Raw genomic sequence first — 13,515 nt, forward strand, 5'->3', positions numbered from 1 at the left:
ATAGCTGGTGAATGACTGCCTCATCCAGGAAGAGCACAATGATCACAATCACAATACCAACATGGGCCAGTGAAGGGACGTCCTCCACAACTAGACTGAAGAACAAAAGGACAGCAACTTGTCTGTTCCCCTTCCCCGATTCCCCAACGCTGTTCCCTCCAATTCCCCAATAAAATCTTTAAAAAAAAAAGAAAGGTTTGCTGATACTATTGGGTCGTCGGGAAAGTCATGATGCATTTTTGCATTGAAAAACACGTCATGTCTTTCCCGAAGATCCAATAGAATCTAAAGTTAAAGTAATTTAAAATTAGAAAAACTTAAATGCCTAGCACTTTATTTTTCTAACCAAAACCATAGTGGCATAACTATAAATTCAGGAGGAGGGAAGGGTGAAGGAAGAGAGGGGTACACCACCTGCCCACAGCAGGGAGAACACAGGACCTCAGGGGCAGCTGAATGGCTGAACTGGTATATCAGGTCCAGGACAAAACAAAATTCTGCCTGTGGGTCCCTCTATAGTCTTAGACCTACCAGCTCACCAATTCCTGCCTCCCACCATCCTCCTCATCCCTCTTTACTACTTTGGTGTCTGCATCTTACAGAGCTGGTGAGGGATGCGTGAGGATTGTGCAGTGCTCCCAAAACGTATCCACCTTGGAGTGCACAGAGAAGACAATGATGTGTTGGCACAGCGGGGTAACTCAGCGGGGTAACACAGCGGGGTAACTCAGGGTAACCTAGGCCCTGCCCCCTGCCCCCTGCCCCAGGGCCTGAGGGATTAGCCTCTTGGCCTGTCAGTAACCCATACATGCACCCTAGTGTTGGGAAGCTCTTTGCTGAGGTGGGAGGCTTCTCTCTTCATGATCCTAATATCCCACCTACAACACATGCTTTAGACCAAACCTGATTCTCAGAGTGTGTGTGTACAGACTCCGGGCCCTACCCTGGATCTACTGAATGAGAATCTGCAGTTTAATAAGATCCCCAGATGCACAATACAGTTAGAGAATCACTGTTTAGAATTTTCAAAAGCTATCTGAAATAAAGGCAGGATGTATATCCTCAAGAGAAAAAAAAAAAAAAGAAGAAGCAGCCGTCCAAATACTGCCTCATTTGTCCTCACACAGCAAGTGCAGCTTCCGGCTCACTTGCAGATGAGGGAAAAAGGCTCAGAAAGGTGCAATCATTGGCCTCAACCCCCACAGGTGGCCCAGCACCCAGGGATACTGAGTCCTGGCCCCGTACTTTTTCCTTAGACCATTTCCTTAGATCTCTCGGGAGACCCCACAGACTTGGTGAAGCATCTCTCCATTCTTACTTAACAGAAGTGGTGAGTCAAAAACCACAATTTCTTCGCGCCTAAATTTGAAAAGTAAAATTTATTACAAAGAAAACATATATAAAGATATCATTCTTTAGGACAGTAATAGATAAGACTTTCCAAAAAGCTTCCTGCTCTTTGAAATATCACCAGGAGGTAACATATAGAAACTATGGTGACCCTCTGACCCAAACCCAGATAACAAGGAGACTCGCTGCCACCAAAGGAAGTCCGTCTTTCTATTATTAATAGATTAAACATTGTACAGCTTTCGCTTCTAACCCTCTTGTACTCAGGGCCCATTTTAACTTGTGGATAGCAGCCTTCCGTTATATTCTTGTTTTATTATATTTCAGTTCTCTCAAAAGGAAAAACAAAAGACAAACTCCCCACCCCAATTAAGAAAAAATTTCCCCAAACGTTAAATACTAAACACACCAACAAAAAACTTTGAACTACTAACTTGAAGCAAATACATCAAAAATATTTTTCATCTGTGACAAGTGACCAAAAAAAATACCACTCAGATACTGGCTGGAAGGTGAAAATGACATTCCCGAGACACTTTAACTTTGGTTATGACTAACTAGTGAAATAGTTTCAAAGACTTAAGACTTTAAGCCTTTGATTATCAGGCCGCTGTTAGAAAAGAAAATTGCTAGAACTGCATCATCAGTCGAGGATTCCGAAATCAGTGGAAGTCACGTAGCGCTCACTTTGTGGTCCTCAGCCCACTAGACTCAGGCCACACGAAGAAATTAACGTTTCCTATCTCCAGTCATTACCTGCTTCAAAGATACAACATGATTTGGTCAGATACTATAGTTATTTCTTACCCCAATGACAAAAACAGTTTAGTGAGTAACATCCAAGTAATCTAAAAATAAATGGTGATCCTTCAACTTGGCCGTAATGAAGAATTTATAAATGATACGTCGTTATAGAAAAAAAAAAATGAAGTGGACTCAGGCTGAAAGTCCTGGCTACCACATTTTTTCATTGGGAAAATTACTTTATCTCCAACTTTAGCTTAGCAAAGTCAAGGTTTAGCTCAGAAACTACTGTAGCAAATAAGCATTGCCTAACAAGTATGACTCCTCCCAGCCCTAAATGTGACTTTAAAACTTGGAGTCAAGAAGCACAGTTAGAAGTTTCTAAAGGGATTCTCCCAGGAATAGCCCAAGCTGAGTTTCACAAGTAATTATAGTCACTTTAGAAGGAAAAATCATTGTTTTGTCTCAAGTTAACTAAACCATGGAGAATACGAAAGGAAACTCCCATGGAGATTCCCAAAAGGAAAAATATAAAAGTTTTAGAGCATGAATAACCCACTGATGTGATAAGCATGCTGGAAAACAGAAGGTGCAATGAGTTCCAAAATTCACTAAGGAAAACATCAGAGAACAGAGATGGAGACTAAGACTGAGACCAAGACTAAGAATCTGTAAGGAATTATATCAAAATGGTAAAAATGTGTTATCTCTAAATGGGAAGATTTCTTTTTTTGTGCGGTTGTTGGTTTTTTGCTTTTTTATTTTTTCCAAATGTATTATAATATCTTGATTGGAAAAAAAATTCTTAGAAGCAATTCCCAAAGATTAAAATGATTCTGTTGGATACTATGGTATTAGTGTACCACTGGTCATCCTCGCTCATCCACATGGATTAACTGACTCATTCATTCACTCATTCACTCACTGCATTTAACAAATATTTACTGAACACCAAATATATACAGACTCAGAATATGTTGTTAAATAAGTCAAGCAGGGTCTCTGCTCTCATTAAGTTTAAACTTTACTACTTCAAATAATCTTAGAAGAAATGCTGGTTTGGTGTAAAGGACCTCAACAGACATCTTCTTGGATATGGTTTAGCTATGTGACTGTAGGATCTCTTCCTACAATCCTCTCCCCACCCCCTCAAAAGTGACAGAAGTCCAAATCCTGACTTCAAATTCCCACAAAGAAAAGAAGAAGGGAGAGAGGGGTAAAGATGCACCTCAACAAATTCTCACGTTTAGAAAGAGAAACAAAACCAGGGAAGCCAGCTTTGCTGCTCTGTTCTCATAGCTCAAGTAGAAAGAAAAATAGAACTCTTGGTTAAACACAAAATAATAAGTCAGAGAGGAAAGGTTCTCTTCAGCGTTAAGTGCTGATTCACCCACCCAAACTACATCTCTCCACCATGAGCTTATATTTGTGTATCTACAGACCACCTGCCACAAAACAGGAAAAGAAGAGAAACCAGAGAATGCTCCAGTAATTACTAGAAAAACATAAAATTAATGAGTTCAGAGGTATGTACCATCACCTTAGAGTATAACTCTCAGGCCAGACAAAACGTAGACTACAGTCAGGAAAGAAAAACAAGTAAGAGTAAAAAGGTGTCAATAAAATAGAAAAAGGAAAGAAAAAGGTAAAGCAAAGGAGCACATTTTATTGGAACGTCTTCCTCCATCTATTTACTCCACAAATATTTACTGAGCACCTATTATGTACGAAGGGCCATGCAGCAGCTAGAGGTACAATAGCATACAACAAACATGGTGCTTTGTCCCTGTTGTCCAAGGCGACCACTGTGAAACAGTTACAGGATCTTGTGAAAAGTGCTTCGATGGAGCAGTACGAGGTGCTACAGAGGCACACAGGAGGGGCACAAGCTAGGTCAAAACTAAAATGAAATCGTCAATGTCTTGATTCCAAACCCTCAATCTATGAGAAACTCAAGGGAGCTTATGCCCAGGTCATAGAATGAAGACAATCAAAGAAGAAAGACCACCTTGAGATGCTATTGAACTGGCACAGGGGCCAGTGAGACAGGCAATTCCACATTGCCTTGAGCATTTCTGGGAAACTCTCCCGCAATCGCCCAAGGCACTGAAAATGTTCTTAGGTAAACTAGTCTCCACCACGGAAGAAAAAACACCCTTGCCTTCCCTCCTCCATCCCTTTCTCATGCCCTTCCCACCAAGAACCTTATCCTTGTTTGCCAAATCAATGTCTCCTCCCACAGAGAAAAGTTTTTTGTTTGTTTGTATAGTGATCTGTTTCTTGGTTTGTTTGTTGTTGTACCCATGGGACCCAGAGTGGAATTTGATACGGGGCCCATTTTTATTGCCCATGCCACCACAATGGCCTAGCTTGGCGCACCAGGGCTTCTTGGAAGAACTAATTCTAAGTTGAGACCTCAAAATGAATAGGAGTTTCTCACTGAACAGGTATATCCTTAGAAGGGAGAAGGAAACCAGGATGATTGGCTCACACTACCATTAAATACTTGAGTCCATAACCTGCTTGGATTCCATGTTTACTAAGCAATATTCTAAATATAATTCAGCTTCCCACAGGGAAGGAATGTACTGGTCAAGCAGCCATAACCATCCCACTTACAGGCAGTTGTGGTTCTCATTATAAACTAAAAAATAAACACCCTGAGTGGGAGACTTTGTCTTTTGGAGTACAGTCAGCTTCAATTTGCCCAGCAAGTATGGAAGATGGGACCCTCTGCAGTGGTACCTTCACAGGATGGGGCCACCCTCCCCCCAGACAAAGGGCACCCGGCCCTCCTGGGCCTCAGCGTACACAAGGTTCATCATAAGATATTTAAGGAAACTTCACACATGTTTTCCTTAACTTATTTGGCTTTTAAATAAATATGTCAGAGTTAGCAATCTATTAAGCACAGATTTAAAAGAAACCAAAATAGAATTGATGTATCCCATAAACTTTTATGAAATGGTAATTAGACGGAAAATAATCATTTGTGTTCAAAACCAACTCTGTTCAAGATACGTAGGAATCAAATCCTGATCTTTTTCAAAAAGTGAACATTTCAGCTAAATGAATTCAAGAACCCTCATCACAGGGTATATGATTCACACTGGTATTACCGTTTTATGTATCTATGATTGAAACAGGAGTGTTTATTCAACACGATAAAGAAAACCTTAAAAGTTCTCCTTCCTCTAAAAAAAAAAAAAACATACCTCAACTATGGCAGATAATGAGTTACTATTCTTAAGAGCTAAAGTTTTTTTTTACACCCATAAGAAAAACACCTACACAGAAACTTACTAGAAAATCAGCCTAAGAAAATCACAAAAAGAATGGCTGAGAATACTATGAAAAATGTTCAGCCTCCCTAGTAAAGCAAATTAAAACAAGATACCAGATTAGCAAAGGTTTTTTAATTTCTTGAATATCCAAAGTTGTCAAAGATTTGGTGAACTGGGTAGTCTCATACACTGTTAGTGAAATAGAAGTTACTACAACTGGTTTAAAAAGAAACTCGGCAGTTAAAAATTTTAAAGGCTCAGTCCTTTGTACATAGGAATTTATCCTAAAAAAAATCATTAGGCAAATACCTAAAGATTTGCATATGCACAAGAATGTTCAACAGAAGAGTGAAAAAAACAATTAGAACAACTCAAAGGGAATAGTGAAATGATTTATGGAACTACCATGGGATACTGATGAACATTTAATGATATGGAAAACATAATTTAAAGTTAAATAGAAAAAGTAAGATATAAAACTTTATACAGTGTGGTTCAATTTTTGTAAAAATATGGGGTATGTATGTGTGTGTTGTATAAGAACTGATCAAGGCCTTAAAAAAGAAAATACCCAAATTGTTAGAAGTAATTTTTCTGGCAGGTGGTATTGCTAATAATCTTTATTTACTTCTCTGTACTTTTCTCTCTGTTTTCTAAATATGTTACACTGAACATCTGCTTCTTGTATAACCAAGGGGCAAATAGAAAACTTCCTTTCTTCAAGCTGAAAGGAAATAAACTTCAAATGTACTCTAAATTGCAGTTTAAAAATAAGTTTCACACTAGAAAAAAGGCTTCTGGAAAATTAAAGATGCATAGAAAACAGAATTAACCTTTGCCTTTATTACTAGCATATATTTAAATATTCTCTTTAAATACTTATATACCAGATGGTTCATTTAACAAAAGTATGTCTGCCTACTATGTAAGATTTTGTATGGAACCCAGAGATAAGTAAGGCATAGCCTGCTCTTCAAACAACTAAAATTCTACAACTAAGCCACATACACAAATAGTTGCAGTCTTGGATAGGTTGGTCTAAGAGCTGGACTTCTAATAACTGGTCTTACCAAAGCACTACATGAGACAGCAGAGAAGGTAGAAACATTTGCATTATTCTCCCCTTATAATTTTATCCAATAGAATTCCTACATTACAAACCCTTCTTTCTGTGGTCCTCTAATGGGACAATAATGGCTGCCTTATACAGCAGTCATTCAACATGACAATGACCGACAAATACCTTGCTGTAACCCGAATCCAGCCACATATCCTGAATTTCCTCTTCAGATCCTTAAGTCTTAAGATTCGACCTGGCTTGTGGAGAGGTTTATTTGCTTGTGTGAGGGGAAGATGTCTGGCACCAGCACCTTGAGCTCTTGCAGCTATTTTTCTCTAATAAGTTAAAATAAGTCCACTAACTTTGGAAGCAGGAAAATTACCCAAAATGTGAATCAAAAGAATATTGACATGACCTAACTTTCAGCCCTCAATTATAAAATAAATGAGAAAGGGGTTCAAAGGAAAAGGCATGGTTGACAAATGTACCCTATTGAGTGAAAACATCCTAGCCAATTAACTCAGAAGCAGGCTCATTCAGTATAGAAAGATGACAAAGAAGAAAAGTCAAATGTCTTTATATTTCTTTGTATTTCTCCTATAACATCATCTTACCTTAAAGTAAAGAAATAGAGCCGAAAGCCTGGAAAGATGGAGAAGACGAACCTAGGTATTGATCCAGATCTGAGCTTAATAAATGTTTTCTGTGAAGCTAAGATGATGACTTCTTATGGCCACTGCTCAATATTGAAGTTTCTCATTACTGACCGTGATATCATTTCCCTTTTTCCTCACAAAATGGTAGAAGGAATTAATTGTATAAACATGGCCAAACGCTAACGTTTTAGAGCATGCAGTGTGAGAGCACAAAGGGAAAAAAATAAAATTCTGAAGCTGACAGTACAAATAGGAACCAATTCTAATCCTCACTGCACTGAACACCATGGCTGCCAGCTGATAGCAGGGATTCTGAATACACAGTATCCTTTAACGCCCATCTGCTCCATAATGCATCCATTTGTTCCTAAAATGATACTAAGCCCCACAATGAATTATAGGGGTTCCCCCCTACAATTCTAATGGTGTATTTAATTGTGCACATTCGCTTCACAAGTCCCGGTTCTTGCTTCTGCCTTCTTAGCCAAGAGACATACAGAAGGATAGTAATAGCAGCTAACTTTTATTAAGACCTTACTGTGTACATGGGGCTAAAAGCTTATGCACCTTAACAAAAGAATGAGGGAGGTACCATGATTATCCTCAGGATGTGGAGCCTGATTCTTAGAAGGATTTGAAAACCCCCCCAGACCTAACAGCTAATACGAGGCAGAATCAGGATTCAACCTGAGCTTTCTGAGTCCAGATCCTACGCCCTCCAACCCCAGGATTAAGGCACTGGCTAAGTCTAGGAGGGAGACACTGAAAGCTCCCAGGGTCGGGACAGGCACACTCACCTGCCCCGTCAGGAGTGATGGTTCCCAGTTTCACGGCTAGAGGGTAGCCCATGTCTCTGTAATGCTCCAGTGCGTGCCCATTGCCTCCGGAGCTGTCAAAGAACCACTTCCCACACAGCACAGAGCCATCGGTCAGGTTCAGCCAGAGGTTTTCCCGCAGGTCACACCTGGCACACTTCCAGCCACTGGAAAGTCATTGGAGAGCAGTTAGTACAGTTGGAATGCAAGGTGTAACTAGAAAATGAACATCTAAGAAAACAGAGAGACTCAAGCTGGGGCCACAGGAAACAGTCAATGGAATAACAGAGATCCTTCCCAGGGCAGCAGGACCACTCAGGGCCCTGCCTGCCACCCAGATGGGGACCATCTCCTCCCAGCTCATCCTCGATGGCTCTTTTACTTTAGAAAACTGACGCAGAACCTGAGGGCAGAAGAGGAGGTCACTTCCTTAAAATTCCTGTGTGAAGGACAGTGGAGTGGAGCTTAAATATATTTAAAACATTTCTTCTAATCACCTAAAGTTCAAAAGCATTAACTATACCTAGGAAAACCAGTTTAAACAAAACCTACGACATGGCAAATCTAAATTAAGTAGAAAGGAAATCAACTTAACTGAAGGTTAAAGGTCGGGTATGTGCCAGGTACCTTACAAAAGTTTTATCCCTTAATTCTGATAAACACCCTTCAGCATCGGTATTACCACGACCATTATCAACAGGAGGAGTGAAGAGCAGCACCTTGACCCAGAGCACATAACGGGAATGCAGCACAGGCAGGGCTCGGCCACACTGGACACAGTGCTAGTCCAGGGGCCCTTTCCTTCCAGCACTGGCCTCAGGGAACACACCAGCACCTAGCAGGAGATGCTAATGCAGCCAGAGAGCATTCCAGCCCCAAATGGGACAACCAAACACTGCTGTAAGCTGGGTTCCCCACGAGGCAGAGTCTGAGACAAAGATCTGAATGTAAATGCCTTGTTTGGGAGGTGACCTCAGGAAGCACCACAGGGAAGTGAGACAGGAAAGGGCAGGAAGCCACCATGGGCAATTGGGGCTCAGTCCAGCTGGAGAGTTCCAGCGGTTATCCCACCTGAGGGGCAGGGGTCTAGAGTATTTACCCAGAGCTCTGCAGTCACTGGATGAGGCCCAGTCCAGGAGGACAGGAGGGAGCATTAACTCCATGGGATTTCTGACTGTCCCATGCACAGACCTGTCTTCGACAGGCAGAGAAAACCCTCAAGCACAGAGTTGCATGTGCTTACAACTGGGAGTCTCAGGTGGGGATGCACTCAAGGGGATGGGCTGGGATGTTCAGCATCTACTACAAAGGTACAGAGAATTTGAGAGAGAATTTTTGAGCTTATTTTTTTGAAAAGGCATCTGACAGGAAAATACATAACTGCTAATTCTGAGAAGAGGTAGGAAAGTCAGTATTCCTTTGGCCCGTTTTAGGGGACAACGTTCCATTTCGCTACTGGACGCTCACCTTGGAGGGATCCTGACTCCATTGTCCAGCTGGGTGAGGTTACTGGCATGCTTGGACACCGGCAATTCATTTTCCCATGTGTCTGGGTCCTGCTTTCTGTATGGGGATTTTGAGTTAAGAACTGCATCACAAGCAATTGTTACCTGTAAGACAAACCCAGATGTACTATATTAAAAGTTTGAGAGAATAGCAACTTCTATAAAATGAATTTGGAAGTGTATTAATAAATGCAGCTTCATCCAAGAAAATTCAAATTGGTACAGTTATCAGGAGAGCAAGGTTTTAGTTTCCTGGCTCCAGCACTTTTCCCCCTGGATCTAGGTGGGTTTTGTCCCTGGCCTAGAGTTTGCAATATTGACAACGACACAAGGTAGCAAGAAACCAAATTCAACTTGTAAGCCCAAGCGTAGCAGTCAGAATTAACAATTCCTGCCTCTGAGCAAGCAGAGTGAAAAGTACAAGGTGAACAGTTTACAGGGGTGGAATTAGCTGTGGGAGTGTCTAGGATTTACCCATGGTGTGTTTTCCTCCTAACAAATATACACCCAGATATCCAATATCCTCAACTCATCACACAATGGCATGTGGTCAAGGGCACTTACATGGAATGCTAGCAGCGTGGTTCCATTACTTAATCTGGTGCAAATGTGACCCTGGACAGGGACATGCCTTGGTGTCTCTGTGCCACAAGAGTCCACATATGAGCAAATCTGTGATTTCCAGCTTGGCACTAACTGACCGTGGGGAGGGGAAGGCAGGTTCTCTGCTCTCTCCCAAACCCAGCTGATCCTAGACATATGCCTAGCACCACATTTGCTATTTGCTTAATGCTACGAGGTATTTCTAGCTGTCTTTAAAAAACATTCTGGTGGGGATGAATGTAAAATGGTGCAGCCACTTTGGAAAATAGTTTGGCAAGTCCTCAAACGGTTAAGTAGAGTTACTATGTCACCCAGAAATTCCTAAGCATATACCCAAGATAAATGAAAAACTGTCCACACAAAAACTTATACACAGGGCCAGCCGAGTGGCTCAGTTGGTTAAGAGTTGGCTTAAGAGCGCAAGTGCTGAGCAACAGGGCCGCCGGTTCAATTCCCACATGGGCCAGTGACGCTGCACCTGAGCTGAGCTGTTGCTGAATTGCCAACAGGTGGCAAGATAGCTTAGCTGGTGTAACAACAAGAATGCCTGTTCAATGGTGGGCTACGCCCACCTGCAGCTAAGACTAACTCGGCACCTTGAGCTGAGCTGCCGTCCGGAAGGCTCAGTGGATAGAGCATGCACTCTTAACAACAAGGCTGCCAGTTTCAACTCCCAGCGTGGGATGGTGGCTACGCCCACCCACAACTAAGATTGAACACAGCACCTTGAGCTTAGAGGTCACGAGCTGCCGACAGGAAGCCAGATGGTGACTGGTACCCTCCACAACAAAGATTGAAGAACAACAACTTGGCTGTTCCCATTCCCTTATTCCCCAACTCTGTTCCCCTCCCCCAAGTCCCCAATAAAATCTTTAAAAAAATATATTATACACAAATGTCTACAGACGCATTACTTATAATAGCCAAAAAGTGGAAACAACACAAATGCCCATTTATCAATGATAAATGGGTAAGTAAAATGTCCTATGTCCATAACAATAGACTTTTATTCAGCAATAAAAAGAAATAAAGTACTGATACATGCTATTATACAACATGGATAAATCTTGAAAATATATGCTAAGTGAAAAAAAGCCAGCTACAAAGAACCTTGTATTATATGAGTCCATTTATATGAAATGTCCAGAATCCATAGAGACAGAAAACAGATTAGTGATTGCCAGAGGCTGGGGGACACGCGGGGTTGAGAGGTGATGGCTGTGGGGTAATAAAAGTTTCTAGAATGAGATAGTGGTGACGGATGCCCAACTCTGAATATAATAAAAGCCACTGGATTGTTTAATAAAAAAGTTTTTAAACAAAAATTGTGTTCTACTTCACTAACATCCTGCACAGTTAGCTAAACTTCAGGCAGAATATTTCCCCTGAGTAGCACTGCCAATTAACCTTAGAATTGAGTAAGAGGCAATGGAGGAAGTTCCCTAAGCTGCCAACCCACCTTCACTCAACAATTCCTATCAGTCCTGCACCCAAAATCTATTTGGAACCTACCTCTTCTCGTTTTCATCCACGCCCATTCTAGTTTCAACCACCATCACAGCTCCCCGGGATGGCCCAGGACAGCCTCCCTGCAGTCTCCTTTCTCCCAGCAGCCAGAGGGATCTGCTGTGAATATTAGATCCGATCTTTTCCCAGCTTAAAACTCTCCAAGCTTATCCTGAACACACCCAAACTGACGACACTAGAGTAGGCATGGTCAGGAATAAGGAAGAGGTCCCTGCCCTCAAAAAGCTTATACTCCATTACAGATCAGGCATTCATAAATATATTTTAAAACCTTTTAAAAGAAATACTCTCATTCATCTTTAACCACAAACACTGTTACATAATTGCCCTTTCAATTATCAAAATTCTTCTCTTACCCCTTCCAGGGCTGCCCCTAGAGAACAGGGCTCAGCTCATCACCAGCCCCTTCCTGATGTTATGGGGTATTTATGCCACCTTAGCACTTCTGGCTACGCAGCCTCATCTTTTTTGTCTGGCCTGTTATTATAATACGCTTGTTGTTTCACACACTACCTCAATCCCCTCCCACCTCATCTGAATTTTCTCCACCCCATATCAGATCTTTTTCAAGAGGTCTCGTTTGCAATGCACAATGATTTTGATGAAGATTTGGATATAATATTCTTTCTTTTTTTTTAAATATCCTTCCTTGTGACATTCAACAAAATGTCCTTAGACATCTGGGCCACTAAAAAACACTGATCTAGTGTTTTCAGAATATCATCTAAAACCACATAGATCGTAGCTGAAGGTCAGGATCCATCACAGCTGAAGATTTCATGGATCATAGCTGAAGGTCAGGATTCATCATCCTGTAATTACACTGTGAATTATCTTTCCCTGGATTTGTTATCTGGCATGAAGCGAGAGACCTTGTTACTAGTCCACAGAGCTCAAGTTCAGTAGCATTCTGAAACTGGCTCAAATTGGCTCACAGATTCGATTAAGGAAGTCTTTAATTGGTTGTTAAACACGCCCATTATTAAAAATTAAATTATATAAACTTACGACTAAATAAAATATATTTTTAAAAGGTAACAAATAGTCAAAACATTTCACAATTGTTTTACTCTGTCTTACTATTATCTAGGTGCTCTTGAGGTTATTTACGTCCATGTTATACAAATGGTGGGAATTCTGTACAGAGTGGTGTGCTACCGTGCATCTCTTCCCAATACTGCATTCATGTTGTGAGCCTGAAATCAGCCATGGTGGCAGTATTTACACCACAAACACTAGCATGAACACTACAAAGCAGGACTGTTCCCCCAGGGAGCTGGCTGCTAACTAATCATTTACAAGCACACCACTGCTTGAGTTTCTGATGTCTACAGCAGCTCACTGGGTTCCAGGTTCTGAGATCCCTACTGCGCCCTACATGCTATGTCTCTGTGAAGCCTGCGTTGCTGAGAGGTGGTTTCACCTTGTGGTAGAATCTAGAGAGCATCCGAAACTGATCTTTTTCCAGCCGAGAAGCTCAAGAGATGAAGGAAGACTCACCTGGTTGGGTGATTTTGAGCTCAATAATTTTGGGTTATTTAAAAGCTTAAAAAGAGAATTATTAAAACCCCGAAAATGTAGCAAAAACTTAAAAAGAAAATATAGTAACGAGCATTTGTTACAGAGGTAAATCCTATCAGTTACCATCAGATAAATCCAGGCTTTTCCTTTAAGCTCCCCTTCCAAATAATTCTGTCCTTTTTTGTTTTTAATTCTTAAAAGTATTTCTTAATCTATAAGACTCTATTAAAAATTATGATATATATTGCTGCATTCAGATTTCTAAAACACTGCACTTTTAAATGAAAGTATTCATACTTCGAATTGTGTTCTGAATATAGGAATCATTGAAAGCATTTAAAGACTTATTAATTTTTTTCACATCAAGACTTTTTCTTCGTAAGTGAATAAGAGAAAAATCGTTTCCCATGACATTTATTCACAGTGTGCTTCTTTTCTCCTGACAGTAGA

At 40.9% G+C, this 13,515-nt stretch overlaps 1 protein-coding gene across 2 annotated transcripts in view; it reads right to left on the minus strand.

Annotated features, from left to right (window-relative positions):
- The window catches only part of USP13 (ubiquitin specific peptidase 13), a 107,686-nt gene that overhangs the window by 54,503 nt on the left and 39,668 nt on the right, over positions 1–13,515 (minus strand). For both annotated transcript variants that reach the window (XM_019626087.1, XM_019626088.1), the window contains exons 5-6: positions 9,377–9,519; positions 7,892–8,076 (exon numbers count right to left, since the gene is read on the minus strand). In XM_019626087.1, the coding sequence (XP_019481632.1) occupies positions 7,892–8,076; positions 9,377–9,519 (328 nt within the window). The remainder of the gene's footprint in view (positions 1–7,891; positions 8,077–9,376; positions 9,520–13,515) is intronic.

Source organism: Hipposideros armiger, unplaced genomic scaffold (genome assembly GCF_001890085.2).
Source record: "Hipposideros armiger isolate ML-2016 unplaced genomic scaffold, ASM189008v1 scaffold_656, whole genome shotgun sequence".
In the NCBI taxonomy this organism is placed as follows: domain Eukaryota; kingdom Metazoa; phylum Chordata; class Mammalia; order Chiroptera; family Hipposideridae; genus Hipposideros; species Hipposideros armiger.